Consider the following 21361-nt stretch of genomic DNA (forward strand, 5'->3'; position numbering starts at 1 on the left):
AGGAAAATACCTGGGGGGCAGGAAGCAGGGCTGGCAACCAAATGTAGAAGGCAGCATTATTTGCATAAAAATATGGTGTGTATATATATATCAAAAACCCCTTGCTGTCCAGTCAATTCCAACTCATAGAGACACTATAGTACAGAGCAGAACTGCCCTATAGGATTTCCAAGGCTGTAAATCTTTACAGAAGCAGACTGCCACATCTTTCTCCTGCAGAGTTGGGGGGTTCAAACCACTGACCTTAGTTAGTAGCCAAGCACTTAACCACCGTGCCACCAGGGCTCCTCATATATGTGTGTGTGTGTGTGCACACGTGTGTGTGTATGTATACACATAATACTACCATTACCCTTGCCATCGAGTTGATTCCGATTCCTAGTGACCCTACAGGACAGAGTAGAACTGCCCCACAGGGTTTCCAAGGAGCAGCTGGGGGATTCAAACTGTCATCCTTTTGGTTAGCAGCCAAGCTGTTAACCACTCTGCCACCATGGTCCCATATACACACATATATACATATACGTATACGTATATGTATACATATACAGTCCCATGATTATCAGAAAGATACTGTTTGGGCACACAGACGATCCAAAGGACTGGTCACCCTAGAAGAGGGTTTATCAACCTCGGTATTATTGACATTTTGGGCCAGAAAATTCTCTGTTGTGGGAGGCTATCCTATGATTGTAGAAAGTTTAGTCCTGGCCTCTACCCACCAGATGCCAGTAGCACCCCCTCTCCACTGCATGATAACGAAAAATGTCTCCAGATGCTTCCAGATACCCTCTGGGGGGCAAAATCACCCCAGTTGAGAACCACTGCCCTTGAAGATCTCTAGGTTTAGATTAGCTGCCAGCCTGGAGGGCTCACAGCTCAGCAGGATGTTCCCAGGGCTCCAAGCCACGCCAAGGTTTCAGGCAGACCTGTTCAGGCCAGTCCCTTTCCTGCCAAGAGCTCTTGGAATAGGTAGAATCTCCAAACCTTTTATAACTGAGCTAAGTGCCTAATGGTCCTCTGAATCTCTGGTGTTTAGAACCACGTCAGGACACTTGGTTTTTCCATTCAAGGGGCTCCTGGCCGCTTACTCTGCACAATGGCTAAATTTGTGGGCAATTTCCAGTGCTACCCTTCAGTGGTCAGTCCTAAAGATCTTCCTGTCAGGATTATTAGATCACTAGCCGTAGCACTTAACCACTACGCCACCAGGGTTTCCGTTTTGGGAGATGTGATATAATTCCCTCCTCCTCTTATTTAAAAGTAAAATATCAGTCTATCTAGAGGAAAAAAAAAAAAATTTTTTTTTTTTTTTTTTTTTGAAGCCTACAAAAACCTCAACTGTTAGCAGGGGGCCTGCCTATCCCTACGGCTATGGCATGAATCTGTCTTTCTTGCTCCTCCCACTCCATTAGGATTCAAGATAACATTCATTCACTGTAAAACCCTTTGCCACAGAGTTGATTCTGACTCAGAGCGACCCTATAGGACAGAGTAGCACTGCCTCATAGGGTTTCCAAAGAGCAGCTGGTAGATCTGAACTGCCGACCTTTTGGTTAGCAGCCAGATGCTTAACCACTGTGTCACCAGGGCTATTCATTCACTATGGGAGGTTTAAAATCAACCCACCCATCACTCTTCACTCATCTATCCAAACTTAAAAATATATGTATAGAAATTGAGCTCACTCACAGAGAGGACCAGATCCCGCTTGCGCCTGGAATTCTTCTGTCCACTCCCTCTGGTCCTGCATTGGGAAGCTGTAAACCCTAGAGAGTGTCTCAGCTCCCCAGAGCCCCCAGGGCCTGACTCTTCCAAGGCACTGTCCAGCGCAGCAGCAGCACTGAGCACATCTTCAGGGCGGGGCGGTGGTAGCTTGGTTCCATTCTCTGGCCCAGGCTCAGAGGTTGCCCGCTGGATAGCCAGTTGTGTGGCTGGTGAGAGCTGCTTGGCATAAGCAGGGGCCAGCACCCGCTGTGCTGCACCCTCAGAGGCCACATAATCATCCACCAGCTAAGAACATAAAAAGAGAATAGCCTATTAGCCAGCTGCTTAGGGGGACCTGGTTAAGGATAGTTGAACAGAGAGTGGAAGGATGGGGAGAACCTAGCACAGTCTCTAATGGTCAATGGCTTGTTTCTCTGGGACTCCTATGGGAGTGTTGGGCATATATTTCTCATGTGTACAGGGCCTCTCACGTTGGGTCATTACCATAGGACTGATTAAAAGAACAAGGCATGTTTCTGATGCTGTATTTATGAGTAGTATTATGGTTTGCTCTTGGATATAAGAAGTGTAGCTAGGAAAATGTTTTGTCTAAAAGAGATTGGGAAAGGAAGTGATAACAAGAAAGGAAACCTAAGCAAGAGAAGGAGTAAGGGAAAAATGACAGCAACAATAAAAAGGAGAAATAAGAGGAAATTGAGAGTGAAGGAGAGAGAGATAAAGTCAAAAATCTCCAGAGAGGCTCCACTGACAGCTGCACTCACATACTCTCCAACACCTGCGCGGGGCCAGTCCCGGGCCCTCACCTTGACCCTGCCCTGGCCGCACCTGACAGTCCCTGTCCTGACATCTACTCAACCTTCTGTGCCCTCACTCAAGGACATACTGTGCAGGGAAAGGAAGGAGGGGGGAGGGGAGAGAGAGAGAGAAGAAAGGAGGGGGAATTTCTGCAGCCAAGAAAATACAACAGTGAAAGTGGGGGAAAAGAACACACACAGAGAAAGACGCGGGGGAGGAGGCTGAGATTTATAGACCTGTGTGAGCTGCTTTCTGCACTGTGAAATCTAATTCCATCCTGTCGGCTTGGAAGCCTTCCCTGCCTGAAAGAAACACAGCCCAGGGCATGGCCTGGCCAGGAACCCTCCTACCTCCCACCTTCCCAGTCCCTCCTCCCTCAGTCCCCAACCACTGATGGTCCTGGTCAGGCACAGACAGGGCCAAGCAGCAGTGGCCATTAGTCACACGGCTGTGCCTTTTGGGGGAACAGTGACCAACTGCAGTGTTACATTGGAGGGGGCCAAGGGGAGTTTATATATTCACTTCTCAGATCCAGCAGATGGACTGGGAGTTCCATCCCTCCCGTCTACCCTGTGTGTTCTGTTCCTTTACCTCTTTACTGGGTGTCTGAGCTCTGCCGTGGGGGAAGTGCAGACACAGAAAATAAGGCGGAGGAGAGTTGACAGACCTCCCCTGTCTCTCTCTCAAGTGGCAACACATCTCTGTTATTTTCCCATCTCTATAATCTCTATAGTTGCTCCATGTCCTTTCCATACTTTCATGTGTGACATTCTGCAGCTTTTACTCTGCCCAGCCAGGATTTTCCTGCTCATATGGCCCTGAACACTAAAAAAAAAAAACCTAAAATAGAACAATGTACTTCTATGTCTTTTCCTGCTCACAAAATGTACTTGCTTGCTTCCTTCTTTCCTTTGCCCTTTCTCCCTATGTGTTATTCTTCTTATTAATTCGTGATTTTCTATTTCTTCTCCTCATTTTATTTCCTTTTCTCTGGCTCCCCTCCCATCTTGCCTCAAATTCTCTCTCCCACATAGATTTTCCCCTTTCCACAGAGAGTCACCTTTCTTCTCTGTACCCTTTTTTCACTTTTGCTTCTCCCTCAACCCCACCTGCCTCTTTCCCTGCCAGCATCTGTCTGCTACTATCTTTGTCTTCTCCCTCTCACTTTTTCCTTAGCTCCATCTCTCTCTCCACCTCTGCCTCCCTCCCCTCGACATTCCCATCTCTCTCTGCACTGAACTCCTCTTGGCAAGCAGAGGACCCGTGATAAAATATGAATGAGCCGTCTGTGCACGGCAGGCATTCTCGCCAGGAGAGGCAGAGCCCATAGAGCAGCCGAGAGAGCTGTGGAGGAGAAGGTGCCATGCGGAGCTACTGAGAGGGAGGGAAGGGCACCCCGTCTCCACACACACCAAAAATGACCTCCTGCCACAGAACCTGATGGTCTAGGAAGAAAATAGGAGTGCTGACGATCCTTCAAGGCGAAAGAGATGTGGTGCTGTTGTTTTATCACGAGTCCAACAAAAGTAAGGTTTAAAGATGGAAAGAAAATAGAGAGGAGAAAGAGAAAAAAAAAGAGAGAGACAAGGCCAGGCTAAGCACTAAGGAACAAGAGCACTCGTGGCCCTTTCCTGCTTCCATACTCACAGGGTTGAGCAGCGAGGCCCCGTCGCTGGCAGCCAGGGCACATCTCTGAGTGGCTGGGAAGCCCAAAGGCCCAGAGCCCACCGCCGAGGCTGCTCCCAGCTGCCACAGCTCCTCGATCACCACCTGCACGCCGCTACTCACGCTGTCACACTCCTCTTCCACGGCAGACACAGCCTTGCAGGTCTCCCCGGGGCTCTCCTTCATAGGCCCGGGCTCTTCAGGTGGGGAACTCTGCGTACCACCTTCCCCGTCCTCATCAGGGGTAGACACTTTTGCTTGTCTTAGCTCACCCACTTCCTCCTGCAGACGTTTTAACAATTCATTGTTGGCCCTGGCAAGACCCAGAGCAGCCTCGGCCAGTCCCACTGCCTTCTCTACTCGCTGGTAAATGATATGGAGGAGCTGCTCTGAACTCTGAACTGCCAGGCCGTGTCCTGTCACAGTGATAGGGGTGCTGGGAGGAGGATGCCCGCCCTGCGAGCCTGTGCCGCCCCCGCTGGTCTCGTTCTTACAGGCACAGCAGCAGCAGGTGGCCTCGCTGCTACTGGGTGGGGAGAAGAGAATGGTGGCACTGAAGGACATGGCTGGCTGAAGCAATGGCAAGGCTGCTCACACAGCTGGACTTTCCCAAAAACAGTCCTGAATCAAAGCCGACTTCACACGTTTGGTAGGAAACACTGGTTTCTTTGGATTTACTTTTTCTCATAGAGGTTGGTCAGAGGAGCCTGGGCACTGAGCGGTGGGTTCTGTACAGTCACACAGGGAAGGAATGCAGAGTCCATGGCTCCCGGCCTCAGCCTGCAGAGGACAGATGCTTCCTTCTGTTTGTAGATTCTGTGCTCCCGCGCAGCACGCAGGGTGGCACACTCACCCTTTACCGAAGGGAGATGCCTATAAAGGCCTTCCTGGGGAACACAGTTTCAGAGGGAGAAGGCATTCTTCTTGAATCCAAGCACGGAACCCCCACCCCATGGTGCCACCATTCTAACCTAAGAACAGAGAGGGGACTCAAAAGGACCCACTGGCATCTGGAAAGATTAGAAGATTAAGGAAGAAAACATAGACCCCTCATCTCCTCACTATCTTACTGTAATAAAAATATTGCATTTTATTGCTTTGACATGATTCCTGAAGAAGTTCAGAACAGTTCACACAGATTATCTCATCTACACAACAGCTCTAGGAAATACATATTACTCTAGGTCCAAGGAGGAGACACGCAGGGAAGTTACATGTCTTTTTCAAGGTCAGAGGAAGATAGCAGAATCCAGTTATTGCTACTTTCAGGCTAGTGTTTATTTTTTTTCTGAACCGATAGCACTTACTGTTGACATGATGAATCATGATTCTACCCTCTATAATTTTCATACGGATGCATTCAGACTAAGGCTCTGAAAACATCAATCACTGCATCCCTCAACGTGTCACCAACCTCTCACTATTACATCATTAGTTCTTTTAGCGCAGGAGTAGGGGAATGAAATGAAAGGCTGGATAGGGGAACTGAGCTGGGATAACCCAGGATGGCACAGCCCCTGGCTTTCAGGGCTGTACGCCTAGGCCTCAGCCTCTGCAAAGGAAGCTCACTGTTCTGAACCCCCAGCTGGTAGCCAGAGAAAATGACCTCTGGGACCCCTTACCTCCCCCTCTCCTGCTCAACAGGCATGTCCACATATCTAAGTGCTGCCACTTTGCCCACATGACCAGCCCCCCAAAAAGGAGAAAGCAGAATATCAATGATAAACCAAACTGCATCTCTTTTCAATTACTATAGTTAAGCCACTAAACTAAAAACTACTCTAGGAAAAACAAGGCAGAAAGGGGTGGGGGCTGGTTTGTTCTCCTGAGAACACTCCAAGAAACTTAATAAATATTGTCATTTTCTAAGTGATACTTGATTATAGGGGGGAAAATAAAACCTCTCTGCCTGAAGCTTCATAAATGACAAAACCTTAAGATTGTCTATAATTTCCTTGAGAGATACATTTCTATCGTACCCTATAAATCATAACATCACGATTAAAAGAAGGGGAGGAGATTAGGAGCATTTTCTATATATTGAGGTGGTTTGTTTTTTTTCAATCAGCAATCCCATTTCAGGAACAACAGTATCAGTGCCTCTGAGGCACTAAAATGTAAATCTGACAGCGCATTTTAATTACATTTGGTTACTAAAGAATAGTCTTTAATTTGCTCTTTCCACCCTTTATATCGAAGAAACAGCTTTTTTGTGCCAAATATTCACTTCCTGCAAGAACTTAAATCCATTTATAGCTTTCCTGCCATTAGCTTCACTGGAAAGCAGAGCAAAACCCAAAACTAAAGGTTAAAGCCAAATTAAAACTAAAGGTTAAAAGAAAGCATGAAGCGATTCTATGTCAATTTATGGATGAATTATTTATATATCTTTTTCCTTCCTAAGTAAGGACCTACACTGCTCCTTCAGATTTTTTACCAACATCATTAAAAAAAAAAAAAAAACAAGGAGCTTAATCTTGAGCATTATGTTGTGAGAAAAAGAAAAGTTATATTTTGGGGATAGTGGACTATATTAATGCTTGGCAGCTAGGTCCAGTATTTGTAAAATCAGAAATTAATGTGCATCAAGTTGGGACCCTGAGTGGGTTGTTTAACCCATTTCTAGTACCAAATTGACAACTGTCAGAATGTTCCTTAGAACTAAGGATGGCGAGACTTCGTCTCACATACTTTGGACACGTTATCAGGAGAGACCAATTGCTGGAAAAGGACATCATGCTTGGAAAGTAGATGGTCAAAGAAAAAGAGGGAGACCCTCAACGAGATGGACTGACACAGTGGCTGCAACATTAGGCTCAAACACAGCAACGATTATGAGGATGGCAAAGGACCAGGCAGTGTTTTGTTCTGTTCTACATAGGGTCGCTATGTGTCGGAACCGACTTGAGGGCACCTAACAACAACATGCTTGGTTCTCTTGCCTCACACACTTACCTCCTCTTGCAAGAGTTGTACCTGCCTTGAGCCCTTCCCTACCCCCTTAAATGTTCTTTCTTAGGTCGTCTTTCCAAAACAGCACTGAACTAGGAATTAAAAAGAATGGGGTTCTCATCTGGCTGCACCACTTAAAAGCCTTGTGAAATTAGGCAAATTATTTCACTTTCTGAGCCCCAGTTTTCTCATCTATGCCTACTTTGAGTGTTTTTTGTGAAGATTATACATAATATATATAAGGCACCCCCAGAGTGCCAGCACATAGCCGATGTTCCACAAATAGTATCTGGGTGATATGATTACTCCTGAAACTTTCTGAGCTTCCACCCTGGACACCCATCCTGATTCCCTGATCTTGAATAAAATGCAGTAGCTTCAAATAGCATTTAGGGATTTTCTTCTCCCTCTAAATTTAGTACCAAATTTCTAAGAAACAATAAATTCAAGTCTACAAAGACATATTGAGGTACAAAACCTTCTATGATGCAAATGAGAAAGGTAATTGAGAAAACAGAGTATTCGCAATTTGGTACTTACTATTATGAAGAAGAATGAGACATCAGGGTTGCAGGAAGACTCATTAACAACCTGCAATACGCAGATGACACATCCTTGCTTGCTGAAAGTGAAGAGGACTTGAAGCCCTTACTGATGAAGATCAAAGACCACAGCCTTCAGTATGGATTGCACCTCAGCATACAGAAAACAAAAATCCTCACAACTGGACCAATAAGCAACATCATGCAAACTTTCTGAGTCATCTTTCCAAAACAGCACCAAACTAGAAGTTAAAAAAAAAAAAGATAAACATCATGAGAAAAGACTGAAGTTGTCAAGGATTTCATTTTACTTGGATCCACAATCAACACTCATGGAAGCAGCAGTGAAGAAATCAAACAACATATTGCACTAGGCAAATCTGCTGCAAAAGACCCCTTTAAAGTGTTAAAAAGCAAAGATGTCACCTTGAGGACTATGGTGCTCCTGACCAGAAGCCATGGTATTTTCAATTGCCTCATATGCACGTGAAAGCTGGACAATGAATAAGGAAGACTGAAGAAGAATTGATGCCTTTGAATTATGCTGTTGGCTGGCGAACAATACTGAATATACCATGAACTACCAGAAGAACAAACAAATCTGTCTTAGAAGAAGTACATCCAGAATGCTCCTTAGAAGGGAGGGTGGCAAGACTTCATCTGAAGTGCCTTGGACGTGTTATCAGGAGGCACCAGTCCCTGGAGAAGGACATCATGCTTGGTAAAGTAGAGGATCAGCAAAAAAGAAGACTCTCAATGAGATGGATTGACACAGTGGCTGCAACAATGGGCTCAAAAATAGCAACGATGGAAAGGATGGCGCAGGACCAGGCAGGGTTTTGTTCTGTTGTACACAGGGTCGCTGAGTCAGAACCCACTTGATGGTGGCACCTAACAACTACAACAACATCATAACCTGGCCTTACACTAAGGATAATACTCAACTCTGCTAGTTTTAAGGCTATATTTATTTTCCTATGTGAGTTCACTTATTCCTCAATTTCTTTGTTTTCCTACTTTGTGTACTATCGCAGTGTGTCTATTTTAGAATGTCATACTCAGGGCAACAAATATGTTTTCTTGAATTAGCCTGTCTACTAAAAACATGGTGCAGTGCCATGCAGCACAATAGGCATTCAAGTAACTCTTCTTTGGTTTCCATGGACACCATTGCTGACTTAATTTCCCTGCTTCCTGCCCCAGTCTCTCACCTAAACTCTAAGGCAGGGAAAGAAACTGGGACCAGCAGGTAAAAAAAGTAGTACTTCAAATTACAATATTTGCTAACCAGGTAAGAGCTTAAATGCTGGACAAGTGATTAAAATAAAACCCTAACCTCATTAGTTGCATATACTGCCATTAGAGAAGTGGGGCAAATCAAAAAAAAGAGAGGGGTATTCCTAAAAATTCTCTATACATATTGTCATGTTATAAAGGATGATTCAGCAAAATGAACTATTTATTGAGTACTCATATGATTTAGTTCATATGAAGAAAAAGTACCTACAAGAAAGGAGCTTACAATTTGGGAATGGAATATAATACTTGGAATGCCTAAAAAATAAAGCAAAACACAACAGAAGCTAAAACCAAACCTGTTGCCATCAAGTCGATTCTGACTCATGGTGATCCCACGTGTTACAGAGTAGAACTGCTCCATGGGGTTCTCTTGGCTGTAAACTTCAGAAACAGATCATCAGGCCTTCCTCTCCTGGAGCCACTAAATCCAACTGACCTGTTGCCGTCAAGCTGATTCCTTCTCATAGAGACCCTGTAGGACAGAGCAGAACTGCCCCATAGGGTTTCCAAGTAGCGGCTGGTGCTTTTGAACTCCGATTTTTTGGTTAGCAGCCAAGCTCTTAATTACTGCACCACTAGGTGCGTTCAAACCATCGATCTTTATGTTCTCAGTTGAGCGTAAACTATTTGTACCACCCCGCCCCCCTAAAACACACACGAACCCAAAACCAAACCCGTTGCCGTGGAGTCGATTCCGATTTATAGCAACCCTATTATAGGACAGAGTAGAATTGCCCCATAGAGTTTCCAAGGAGCAGCTGGTGGATTCGAACTGCTGACCTTTTGGTTAGCACCCAAAGGCTTAACCACTGCATTACCAAGGCTCCATATAAGTGCCTAAAGATATGGTATAAACTGAAAAATTCTCGAGGAGTTGATTCAAAATAATGGCAAGACCATCATAGAATGAAATCATACGACAAAGGGTTCTTATGGAAGATAATCCTCTAACCAAGTCTTGAGCAATGTATAGGATGAACTGCTAGGGTGGTGAGAAGAGAAAAATCGTAAACATCACAGGAATTAACAGGGTACATGTCAGAGATCAGAGCAAAGGAGCTTTTATTGTAAGGTAAGAAGAGTTGACAGAAGACTTTAAAAACCAAGATAAGGAAACATATAGAGCAGGGGTCGACAACCTTTTTCTGTAAAGGGTCAGATAGTAAATAAATTAGGCTTTGCATTGCAGGCCATGTGGTTTCTGTCACAACTACCCAACTCTGCCATTATAGCATGAAAGCAGCAGCATGGACAATATAAAACCAAGTGAGCGTGGCTGCGTTCCAATAAAACTTTATTTATTGGCACTGGAATTTGAATTTCATATAATTTTCACACGTCACAAAATATTACATTTAATATTTGTATTTAAAAATGTAAAAATAATTCTTAGCTCGTGTGCCAACAAAAACAGATGGTAGGTCAGATTTGGCCTATGGGCTGTGTTTGTCAACCCGTCTTAAAGACACATAAAATGGAATGGTTAAAGATTAGGAGACTACTTAAGTGATCACGAATGAGGTGATGAGAATGAGGGCTGCATATATGAGGACTGAACATCGTGGAGGATGAACATATATTTGTTTATTTAATAAATATGGGGACTAGAGATATTGATTAAAGACAATTTCAAGATTATAAGCCTGAGAGCCAGAAGGTGATACCACTGGTAGAATGACAGAAATGAGGCAGTAAAGAGGAGGCAACAATGTTAGAGGAGACATGTATTTATTTAACCTGTTAAATTTCAACTGACGGCAAGACCTTTAAGTGTAATGTCCTGAAAACAAATGACTAGAACTGAAAAACAAAAATCAAGAGGAAGATCAGAGCTGGAATACAGATTTGGAGTCTTTAGCGAGAAGACTATAGTTGAAACTGAGTAAGTGAATGCACTCTCCAAGGGGTACATATAAAGTGAGAAAAATGCAAGGCCAGGAACTGCACCTCAAGCCAAATCCATTGTTTCAGAGACCGAGGAAGAGGCTTCATTAAAAGAGAAACTTGTCAATGTTGGCATCTCCTGCCTGGAGGGGAGATGCGAGGGTAGAGGGGCTTAGAAGCTGGCAAAATGGTCAGGAAATGAGAGAGTGGAAGGAGGGAGCCAGCTGTCTCATGGGGAAGAAAGTACTGGGAGTAAGTAGCAAGTTGTATATGGGTTTTTGTGTGAGAGACTGACTTGATTTGTAAACTTTCACTTAAAGCACAGTAAAAATTATTAAAAAAAAAAAAGATACAACCTAAAAAAAAAAAAAAAAAGAGGAAACTTGTGACAGAATGGTGAGGTAGAAGAAAAATAGTATTATGGAAGCCAAAGTAGAGAGAATGTAAAAAATGTTGGATCTAATCAATTGTGACAAGTACAGCAGAGAGGTTAAAAAAGATGAAAATTAAGGAAATACGTTTTATTTGTCTGTGATGGTATTGCTGATGACCAGAGAAGACATTTTTGTGGTAAGAGTAATATTATGCAGTAGATGAAAGAGGAACTGATGGAGAGAAAATAGAAGCAAGACACGAAGTCAAGTTTTTTAGAGTTAAGCTATAAAAAGAAGGGATGAAATAAGAAATTAGAAGGGACTTTAGGGTTATAGTATTTTCAAGACACAGAAAGCTTCAGTATATTTAAAAGCCAGAAAAGAAAAAGTCAGTGAAATATTGAAGAATGAAGACATTAGAAAAGGACTTAAGTTTTCTTTTAGCCAAAGATCCTAGCAATGTAAGATCGAATCAGGACAAGCTCTTCCTTCCCCCAAGACTGAAGAGAAGAAAATGATGGATATAGGGGCAAAGATTTGTTGAGCTGGAGAAACAAAGAAAAGCTGTACACTATAGAGACACCCTTTTTGCTTTGGAGATAAGAATTTTCTCAGTCTGAGTAATTCAAACTGATAATAGAACTTTATTATAGCTGGTATTGCACTATCGGTTGTTACAACCCGTTTAAGTTCTACTTTTCTATCCCTGCCATCTTAACAGTCCAGACCTAATATAATTAATTATTCTTGCTTCTTTGCCATCACTAGCTTCATGTTCTCCAGGCCACTTATCCCTCCTGACATTATTAACCTACCTAAACTTTATTCAGATATTTTTATTTTACCTCTCAAGGTATAAAGCTACCTAATAATCCAGGAAGAAATCCATGGACTGTTTGGCAAAGCTATGGTTAATTCTAGTATGTTATCCAGTCAGTGTCTACACCATTATTATTAAACATTAATAATGTCAACTTTTGCTATCTCAGATTGCTTTGCTGTTATGTGCCATCGAGTCGACTCCAACTCTTTGTGACCTAGATATCTTAAAACCAAGAGCTCATATTTTGTTCAAGAAATATAAAATGGGAATAAACTGAGACTGACCACCATAGAGTGGAATACATGCCTTTTGCAAAATGCTATAAACTTCCCGAATTGAGTGTTAACAAAATGATTTGCAGTCTTATGATGAGCTGCCAACACAAAATGACAGCAGATATCAAACTTAGGTTTGCATAAAATATGCATGTTTGGTATTCATTTCAGTATTGGTCTAATTTTAATACACGTGAAATGAACCCAGAAAATGTACTTTTCAATATTTTTTTTTTTTTTATAAATATATCTAGATGAAAAAGAAAGCTCATCTCCTTTAGCAGACAGTTCAGGATGAGACTGTCCATAATCTTAACTATCCCTTTCCTCCCAAGCCACATGTATTTTTGTTAGAACTAAATATATCATACTTTTGGCAGCTCCCTTGCTTGCTTTCTCCCCATTCTGGGTTTGAATTTTCTGCATGACTGAGTTCACCTCCAAACTATGAAAAATAAAAGTTTTTTTCATTATTTAATAGATGTGCAGGATATGTTATCACTCAGGTGATATATGTTTTTATAATAGGCCCTTGACTCACTCAGGGTCATGCTAGCAACTGACTTCCTTAAATGCGATTACTGGAAGCATGGCAATTCATGCCATAATCTTCATTTTAAAAAAAGGAAAATGGCCACTTAAAGCTCCTGCTGTGCTGGGCACCCCTGCTCCTTCACTTCAAGGTGCAAAATGGCTCACCAGTTAGAAGGTTCTCTCAAAGCCTATTTCTATCAGGAATGCGGTCCTAAGCACACAAAAGCAGGTAAGCAAATACCATAGCATACTATTTTCCCACATTTTGGAAGAATGACTGGTGCAATGACCTGAAAAAAATCTAAAACCTCATTTTGGGGGGTAAAAAAAAAACTGTAGACCCAAAGGGCAGAATGAGGTCCTAACAAAAGGATTCCATGAATCCAAAAATTCCAAGTATACTTGTTTAAGTAGTACAACAGTTTTTAACCCACGGTAGCACAGTCCTCTTTATTTACATTTGCTAAACTGCAACATTTGTTAATACTAAAACTTCTGGCCTGAGATTTTCATATACATGTGCGTGACATAAAGGACTGACCGCATTTCTGCAGAAAATGATGAACTAGGTCCTAGAACTATATCATGTGCCCAGCAAGCCCTCGGTAAATGTTAGTTGATTAAATATTAGTCAAAGAGGACAAGGTCGGTACCAGGGACTGCAGAACTGTTTCTGAAGGGACGGTGTCATACAGCTACTGACAGGGTGATAGCGGCTACCGAGACGACTACGCAGGAGCGCAGAGCTCGGGCACTGAGGCCGCAGCGGACAAGATGACCCGCCACTCAGTCCAATCATAAAGTGAATCCTGGGGGTTCAGGAGAAAGAAGGGCCAATTCCGGAGCGGGCGGCCAGAAAGCCGAGAGGCCCGAAGCGCGATCAAGGATCTCGCTGGGTCACCGTCACCACGAAAGGTCCGAAGACTGAGGCTGAGAGCCGCTGTCCCACGTTGGAAGCCCTACGGGTGTTCCACCGCGTGTGCCCAGCGCAGCCTCGCCCGCTGACTCAGCTAAGCTGAGGCGGACGTGCGAGCAACGGAAGGAGAGAGCGGCGCCCGCCCGTGTACTCGGTCAGCGCGCGCACGCGGAGAAGCACCGCCCAGTTTGCTCTCTGACTCCCGATGATTGGCGGTTGGACGATGGTATAGAAGAGCCAAGGATGTTATTGGTTGTAGTTTAGTCACTCAACAAGCAAGGGAGGGGAGGGGCCTCTCCAGGGAGGGACACGACTGCGAGGCTTTTTCAAGGCCATCAGACGCCATCTTAACTTGTTTTTTGTTTACTGTCTTTTGTTCTTTGCTGCTCAGAAAGCTGTGTGTACGTGGTTATAAGGACAGTGGCCACAAACAGATTTCACACATTTGGCGGCGGGAGACTTTTAGTTCCTGCCGGCTTTAGTTACAGATCTTTCAGACATCACTAGCAAAGTGGCAGTTCCCCTTAGTTAAAAGTTTTCATTTCTGCGGACCCCGCGGTTTCCCTGGAAAATCAACCGAGATTAGTTTTGCTTTCCTTTGCTTCGCTTTGCGTAGGAAGGGCAAGCCAACGACATATTCGTGAGAGGAATTCCCCTCTTACAAAGAAAGCAACTCAAAGCGAGGGGATTGGATATGAGCCTAGGTTCCTAGACCCAGAAATGAGATAGCCTAGAAGTCAAAGACGCGGAATGTATACCGCTCTGGGAGCAGCTCTCCCTTTCCTGAGAACTGTACAAATTGAGGTAAAAGATATTTGTGATGACCTGAAGTCAGGTGGAAAAGAATTATGGTAAAATTCCACTAAAAATTCCCATCACTGGTATCACAAAGGTGACCAGAATCTGACTAGATTTCAAACAAGGGCTTAAACTTGTGGGATGACCCACACGTGAAAAAAATTTAAGCACTGATCTGAGTTGGATTGCTGGGGAATAAAAATACACTTACTGTAAGAAGCCCAGAGGACCCACACAGGTCCAATTTCATTGTAATGAATTTCAAGACCTGTACAAATAATTTTATTGCAGTTGTTATTTCAGTGTTTTAAATACTGCTTGAAACAGTAGGACGAAAGCTGAGAAATGGAAATGTATTATCATCATCACACAGAAGTTTGCTGTAATGAAACTGGAACTCTACAGTATATCCTTTCTTCTTTTGGTTGCCACTACACTTGTGACATTCCAGTTTCTCCCTTATCACCCCATACACTTCCTATACTTTCACTCCAATCCTTGAGTACAGATTTGGATACATGTTTTCTTTCTCCCTATGACTCGAGGAGACAGTGGTTCTGTAACACAATGAAGTGAAAATACCCCTCATATAACAGGATGCTCTGTCGTCCTCTAATTCACACAATTTTCTGTGACTGGGAGACACGGGGAGAAGGCTTTTCGTTCCGAAAATGTAACAGGATAGACAAAATGCATTTTCTATCTCTCCGATTATTTTGCCTTTGCCCCCTGTTGGCCCCCAGTCACCACCACTGTGAGCAGTTTTTGAGAACTGGACTTGACTGTATTATCTTCCTGATACTTTGCCATCTGTGAAGCTTTTCAAACAAATCCCAACCTATGAACCGAATATTTTGTTAAAAAGTCAAGAGAGAACTTGCAGTCTAAACACACCAACCAAACCACACATAAAGGCAAAAATATACACAGCTGTACATTTAAGAACATGAAACAATAAAAAGCAAAACCCCTTAAGCAAAACAGTCACTAAAGAATGCTTTGAACCAGATTCAATAAATTGCCTACCCGCAACTGCCTCATGGACTACAAAAAAAAAAAAAAAAAAAACTCTCTAGCAATTCTTTAATTATTCACTAATCCGATCCCTTAGAAGAGCAGAAAACACAATAAATGCACCCAGAATGTAAGTGCCTATGTATGCTAAGCACAGGATTTCTTATAAGCTCTACTCTGCACACGAAATCCTGTTTTGATCATATTTGGGAACACACACACACACAAAAACTCACATCCTATTACTTGGCACACATAAAACCAAAGGTAGTCACTTTTCAAAACAAAATCTGATATGACACATATACACATACTGTACAAATACACAAAGAACAAAACCCCAAAATAATCTTTACAAATTTTTTTTTTGCTTCAGGAAACATACACAGGGACAGATATGTTCTCATGAGAATGTGTGTGCAAGACACACTAACACTGAAAGGGCTTTCCCCCTCCCCAGGGAAATAAATATCTCAATTATAATATCCTAATATTTTTAACCTATTGGCCTTGGACAACTGCCACATCCAAGCCACGGTTTTGATTCTGGGGGAGGGTGTGTAAAACGCTTGCAACAGCGTTGTGAGGAAGCCTCAAATCTCCGCTTCGTTCGACGTTGCCCCGACAGAAATTTACATTATCCCATTAGCCCGCTTAAAAAAAAAATCTTTACTTTCCAAGAGCTAAATTTTTAAAATTTCTCATCCACCAAAATTTACCAGTTCTCAAAATGTGATAGCAAAAAGAAAAAAAATCCCCACTATTGGCTGGAAACAATTGTACACGGCCATTCTGCGTCTCAACTTCTTGGTATATTTTAAAAGCTTGACCAGGAAAAAGAAAGAGGAAGAGAGACAGAAAAAGAAAAAGGGGTAAAAGCAAATTCCCCTTAGCAACAGTTTCCTCACCCCAGAACTGCCACATATCTCAATTTTTTTTTTTAATTTTGAAAACACACACAAGATTAAGAAGAGAAAAAAATGGAAAAAGGATACCCGAAGGTCGTATGGCTCTTTGTATTCGTGTGTGTGCAAAAAGAAGGACTCGCGGAGCCCGAGCCTGCAAGCCCCGCCCCTCCGCGGACGCCCGCCCGGATTGGCCGCCGCCGGCCGCTGGGCGCCCCGCCCGCGAGCACACGCGCCGCGCCCGAGGCTCGGGCCCCTTAGGGGCCCCCCTCGACCCCCGACCCCCGCCCGCCTCTAACCTGACGACCCCCCGCCGCTTGCGCCTATCGCTTTTACTACTTCTCGTCCTTTCACTTTCTCACCTTGTTCTCACCCTTTTCCCTCCTTCTTTTAGAGAAATCAGCCCCTAGTCACCGGTATAACTTTTTTCTCTGTAAAACCAGGCCCGAGTTACCAGTATAATAATCCAGTGAGTGAACCCCTTCCTGACAATTTGCTAAACTTGGTTAAATAGGCAGTAAAATTCTAGGCTGGGATTAAGCTTTAGGATGTTAGTGGGCCCAAGCTCGTAATTTCCGGGTGGAATGTCTTTGGATCACCTCTGTTGCTTAACATTCCCACATTTAAATGAATATTAATGCAAGTATGTGACGTATGTCAGGTGAAAGACCAAGTAGTCTTACACTTTTGGGATCGTTTTTGCTCACCCTGAACCCCAAATTTTCTCTGTTTGGCTAAAACCACGTTCTCGAGCACCAAACATGGCTCCCCTTCACCACCTGCATGAAGATCGGTTGCCACTGCCTGGATTTTAAACCAGTTATAATCTGGTCCCACCTCTTAGTTTCCAATGCCCTCACTTTTTCATTCCCATAATATTCCTTTGTTAGAGTGGTCTTGTCTGCCTCGCGTGCCTGCTTTCTCTTCTCTGACGAGTCAATTTTTATTCATCAACTATTTCATTCTACACAGATCACCTCCTTTTCTATCAGCATGAACTTCGTACTGCTCAGGTTAGCAGCACATTACTTATTTCAGTCATTTTAGTGATTCCACTCCAGTAAACTGTTTTAGATTACAGATCATATCTTAAACTTCTTTTTCCATTCAAGAACTCTTATTTGATTCTTACTGTAGCTGGTGGCATAATTGTAGACATTTAGTAAGATCTGGAAAAAAATATATATATATGATTAAATGAGTGGATTTTTTTTAGCCAAAACACAAATTTCTAAACTCAGATATCACAACAAGTACTTATAATCTATAATAACTAACAATTTTTGAGAGCTTACCATGTAGGGATGTTCTGAACACTTATGTATTAATTTGTTTAAGCTCCACAGTAATAGCTTAAAAAAAAAAAAAAACCCACTGCCGTCCAGTCGATTCCAACTCATAGCGACCCTATAGGACGGAGTAGGTAGGTAGTATTATTATCCTGCAGTGTGATGGATCTCTTTTGTGTGGCCTTTCTAGCCATGGTCTTGATTGAGTAGCACTGTGTGATAGGGTAATTGTGGCCCACCAAAGGGATTGGTTAGTTTTGCCATCCCACTGGGCTTGAAATGAGCCACCCCAGAGGTGAGAAAGAGAAGATCCTACCACCCACCAAGGAAGACCATCCAGGAGCCAGCGCAGGACCCTGTATTCCTGCACTGAAAAGCTCCTGGAACTAGGAGACAGAGAGACCTGTAACACTGAAGGCAGCAAGAAGCTTTGGCAGAGACTCAGCAGTAGAGACCCAGCAGCAAGAGATGGTGTGGTGGGCTTCCAGCCCACGGAGAGAGAAACCTGAGTGCCTTTGGGCAGAGGCCAAGGATCAGGGAGAGGTGTGCCTACGAGCACGGCTGGGAAGAGGCTGTCCTAACGGAAGAACTGTATCCTGAGTGTTCCTGAGCCTGAAATGTAACTGTTACTTCCCTAATAAACCCTATAATCCTGAGTATTCTCTGTGAGTTCTGTGTGGCCATTGCAATGAATTATTGAACTCAGTAGAGAGATAGAGAGTGCTGTGGGAGGGACAGTTGGTGTTGGAATTGGTAAACGTGGCAGAGAGAGGAGGCATGTTTGACCCCCACCTCATAGGTATTAGCCTTGGGCTATTGATTTTGATTCTCCTTCCCCCTTGTGAAGTTAGAGGGGTCAGATACTGCCCCCTCACCATTTTTACATATCTCTATTTTACAGATGAGATTAAGGCACAGAGAGGTATAATAATTTGACTTAACGTTACACAGCTAATAATAGGCAGACTTGGAATTTGAACCCAGAAAATCTGGCTCCATAGCCCAAATTCTTTTTTTTTTAATTGTGCTTTAAGTGAAAGCTTACAAATCAAGTCATCCTCTCACACAAAAACCCATATACACCTTGCTACACACTCCCAATTACTCTCCCCCTAATAAGACAGCCTGCTCTCTCCCTCCACTCTCTTTTTTCGTGTCCATTTCTCCAGCTTCTAACCCCCTCCACCCTCTCATCTCCCCTCCAGGCAGGAGGTGCCAACATAGTCTCAAGTGTCCACCTGATCCAAGAAGCTCACTCCTCACCAGCATCCCTCTCCAATCCATTGTCCAGTCCAATCCATGTCTGAAGAGTTGGCTTCAGGAATGGTTCCTGTCCTGGGCCAACAGAAGGTCTGGGGGCCGTGACCACTGGGGTATTTCTAGTCTCAGTCAGACCAATAAGTCTGGTCTTATGAGAATTTGGGGTCTGCATCCCACTGCTCTCCTGCTCCCTCAGGGGTTCTGTGTTGTGTTCCCTGTCAGGACAGTCATCGGTTGTAGCCAGGCACCATCTAGTTCTTCTGGTCTCAGGATGATGTAGTCTGGTTCCTGTGGCCCTTTCTGTCTCTCGGCATGGGCCAAATTCTTAACCACTATGTTTCAGCACAGCTGTTAAAAAGATTGTTATCTTATTAGATCCTCACAACAGTCCACAAGACAAATGGCTTGAATGCTTCCAAAATATCAGTGTAATGAAAACCACACAAAGGTGGTGGTACTGTTCTACATGAAAGGACACTAAAGAGACCTGACAACTAAATGCAAAGGATGATCCTTGATTGGCTCTGCATCAGAAAAAAAAGCTATAATGGACATTACTGGGATAATTATGGTCTGCATATTAGATAACATGATTGCATCAGTGTTAAACAGGCAGGTTACTGACATCTCCATTTTACAAGAAACTGAGGCTCGGAGAGTGCTTACTGGAAGGTATCATTGCTATCAAGTGACAGACTCAAAACCCCAAGCCAGCTGTTTTATCCAGTCACCCACATTTCTGCACTGGCCTTCAAATAGGCCTGGTCCACAGATGTGTTCTCCAAGTCTAGGAAGTTCTTGGTAGGAGCTGGTTCTTAGCAGGAAGGCCTGTTGTTTCCAGTGTTGTTTTCCCCCTAGTAGCACCCTGACTTATGCAGCAACACAGGCAATGGCTTTGTCTTTTACCTGAGATTGAAGCAGCAGTGTTTATATACTAAAGTTCACAGACTTTCTGTGTTTCCATTTATATGTTTCACATTTAAACATTTTTTATAACACAAGCCAGGCATGAAATCATTAGGAAAACATTAACTTCTGATAGGAATATGCTAAAAAAAAAAAAACCCATTGCTGTTGAGTCAATCCCAACTCATAGCAACTCTATAGGACAGAGTAGAACTGCCCCATTGGGTTTTCATGAAGTGGCTGGTGGATTTGAACTGCCAACCTTTTTGGTTAGCAGCTGAGCTGTTTACCACTGCACCACCAGGGCTCCAGGAATATGCTAAGATATCTCATACCCTCAAAGGTACAGGTCATACATTTTCAAAAAATGTTAGGATGCAGGGAAAACAGAAGTGTTAATGATAATTTATAATCAACAGTTATTGAGGGCCTCCTTGCTGCCAGGAACTCTATTTCATATAATCAATAAATTTTATAAGTCCTATTATGTGTCCTTAGTTATCTAGTGCTGCAATAAAAGAAATACAAGTGGATGCTTTTAACAAGCAGAAGTTTATTTGCTCACAGTTTAGTTGACTAGAAATCCAAATTTAGGGGGCCAGCTCCAGGGGAAGGCTTTCTCTTTCTGTCAGCTCTGGGGAAGGTCCTTGTCATCAATCTTTCCCTGGGTCTAGGAGTTTCTCAGTGCAGGGACCCCAGGTCCAAAGGATGCGCTCTGCTCATGACTCTTCTTTTGTGGTGGTAGGAGGTCCCTCTCCTCTCTGCTCACTTCTCTCTTAAAAGGGATTGAGTCAAGATACAACTTAATCTTGTAGATTGTGTCCTTCCTCATTAACATAACTGCCTCTAATTCTTCCTCATTAACATCATGGAGGTTAGGATTTACAACACAGGATTATCAGAACACAAAATGGAGGAAAACCGCACAATACTGGGAATCATGGCCTAGCTAAGTTGACATGCATTTTTGGGGGACACAATTCAATCCATAACATTCTTCTTTAACTGATGAAGAGCCCCAGGGTGGTGCAACAGTTAATGAGCTTGGCTGCTAACTGAAAGGTTGGAGGGTCCGTTCTACCCAGGGGTGCATCAGAAGGAAGGCCTGGCGATCTACTTCCAAAAATCAGCCATTAAATCCCACGGACACAATTTTACCTTGATACACATAGAATTTCCATGAAACAGAGTTAACTCAATGGCAACTGTTTTTGCTAATGAGAAAATGAGACTTGAAGAGGGAGGCAACTTATCTCAAGGTCACTGAGCTCATTGAATGGTGGAGTCCAAATTTGAATCCAAGTCAGATGACTCCAGAACCTATGCTCTTGGCCATTCATTGTCGTTGTTAGGTGCTGTCAAGTTGATTCTGACTCATAGTAAGTCCATGTGACAGAGTAGA

At 43.3% G+C, this 21361-nt stretch overlaps 1 protein-coding gene across 5 annotated transcripts in view; it reads right to left on the bottom strand.

The window, feature by feature from the left end:
- The window catches only part of C10H14orf93 (chromosome 10 C14orf93 homolog), a 22360-nt gene extending 5733 nt beyond the window's left edge, over positions 1 to 16627 (bottom strand). Inside the window, exons 1-4 of one of the 5 annotated variants that reach the window (XM_049899594.1) lie at positions 16595 to 16616; positions 7681 to 7924; positions 4171 to 5075; positions 1693 to 2013 (exon numbers count right to left, since the gene is read on the bottom strand). In XM_049899594.1, the coding sequence (XP_049755551.1) occupies positions 1693 to 2013; positions 4171 to 4752 (903 nt within the window). In that variant the 5' untranslated portion in view covers positions 4753 to 5075; positions 7681 to 7924; positions 16595 to 16616. Of the gene's footprint in view, positions 1 to 1692; positions 2014 to 4170; positions 7595 to 7680; positions 9171 to 16594 lie in introns of those variants that run through there. The other 4 variants (XM_049899592.1, XM_049899589.1, XM_049899591.1 and 1 more) reach the window with 4 other exon arrangements.
- Between the last annotated feature and the right edge of the window lie 4734 nt (positions 16628 to 21361).

This window comes from Elephas maximus, chromosome 10 (genome assembly GCF_024166365.1).
Source record: "Elephas maximus indicus isolate mEleMax1 chromosome 10, mEleMax1 primary haplotype, whole genome shotgun sequence".
In the NCBI taxonomy this organism is placed as follows: Eukaryota; Metazoa; Chordata; class Mammalia; order Proboscidea; family Elephantidae; genus Elephas; species Elephas maximus.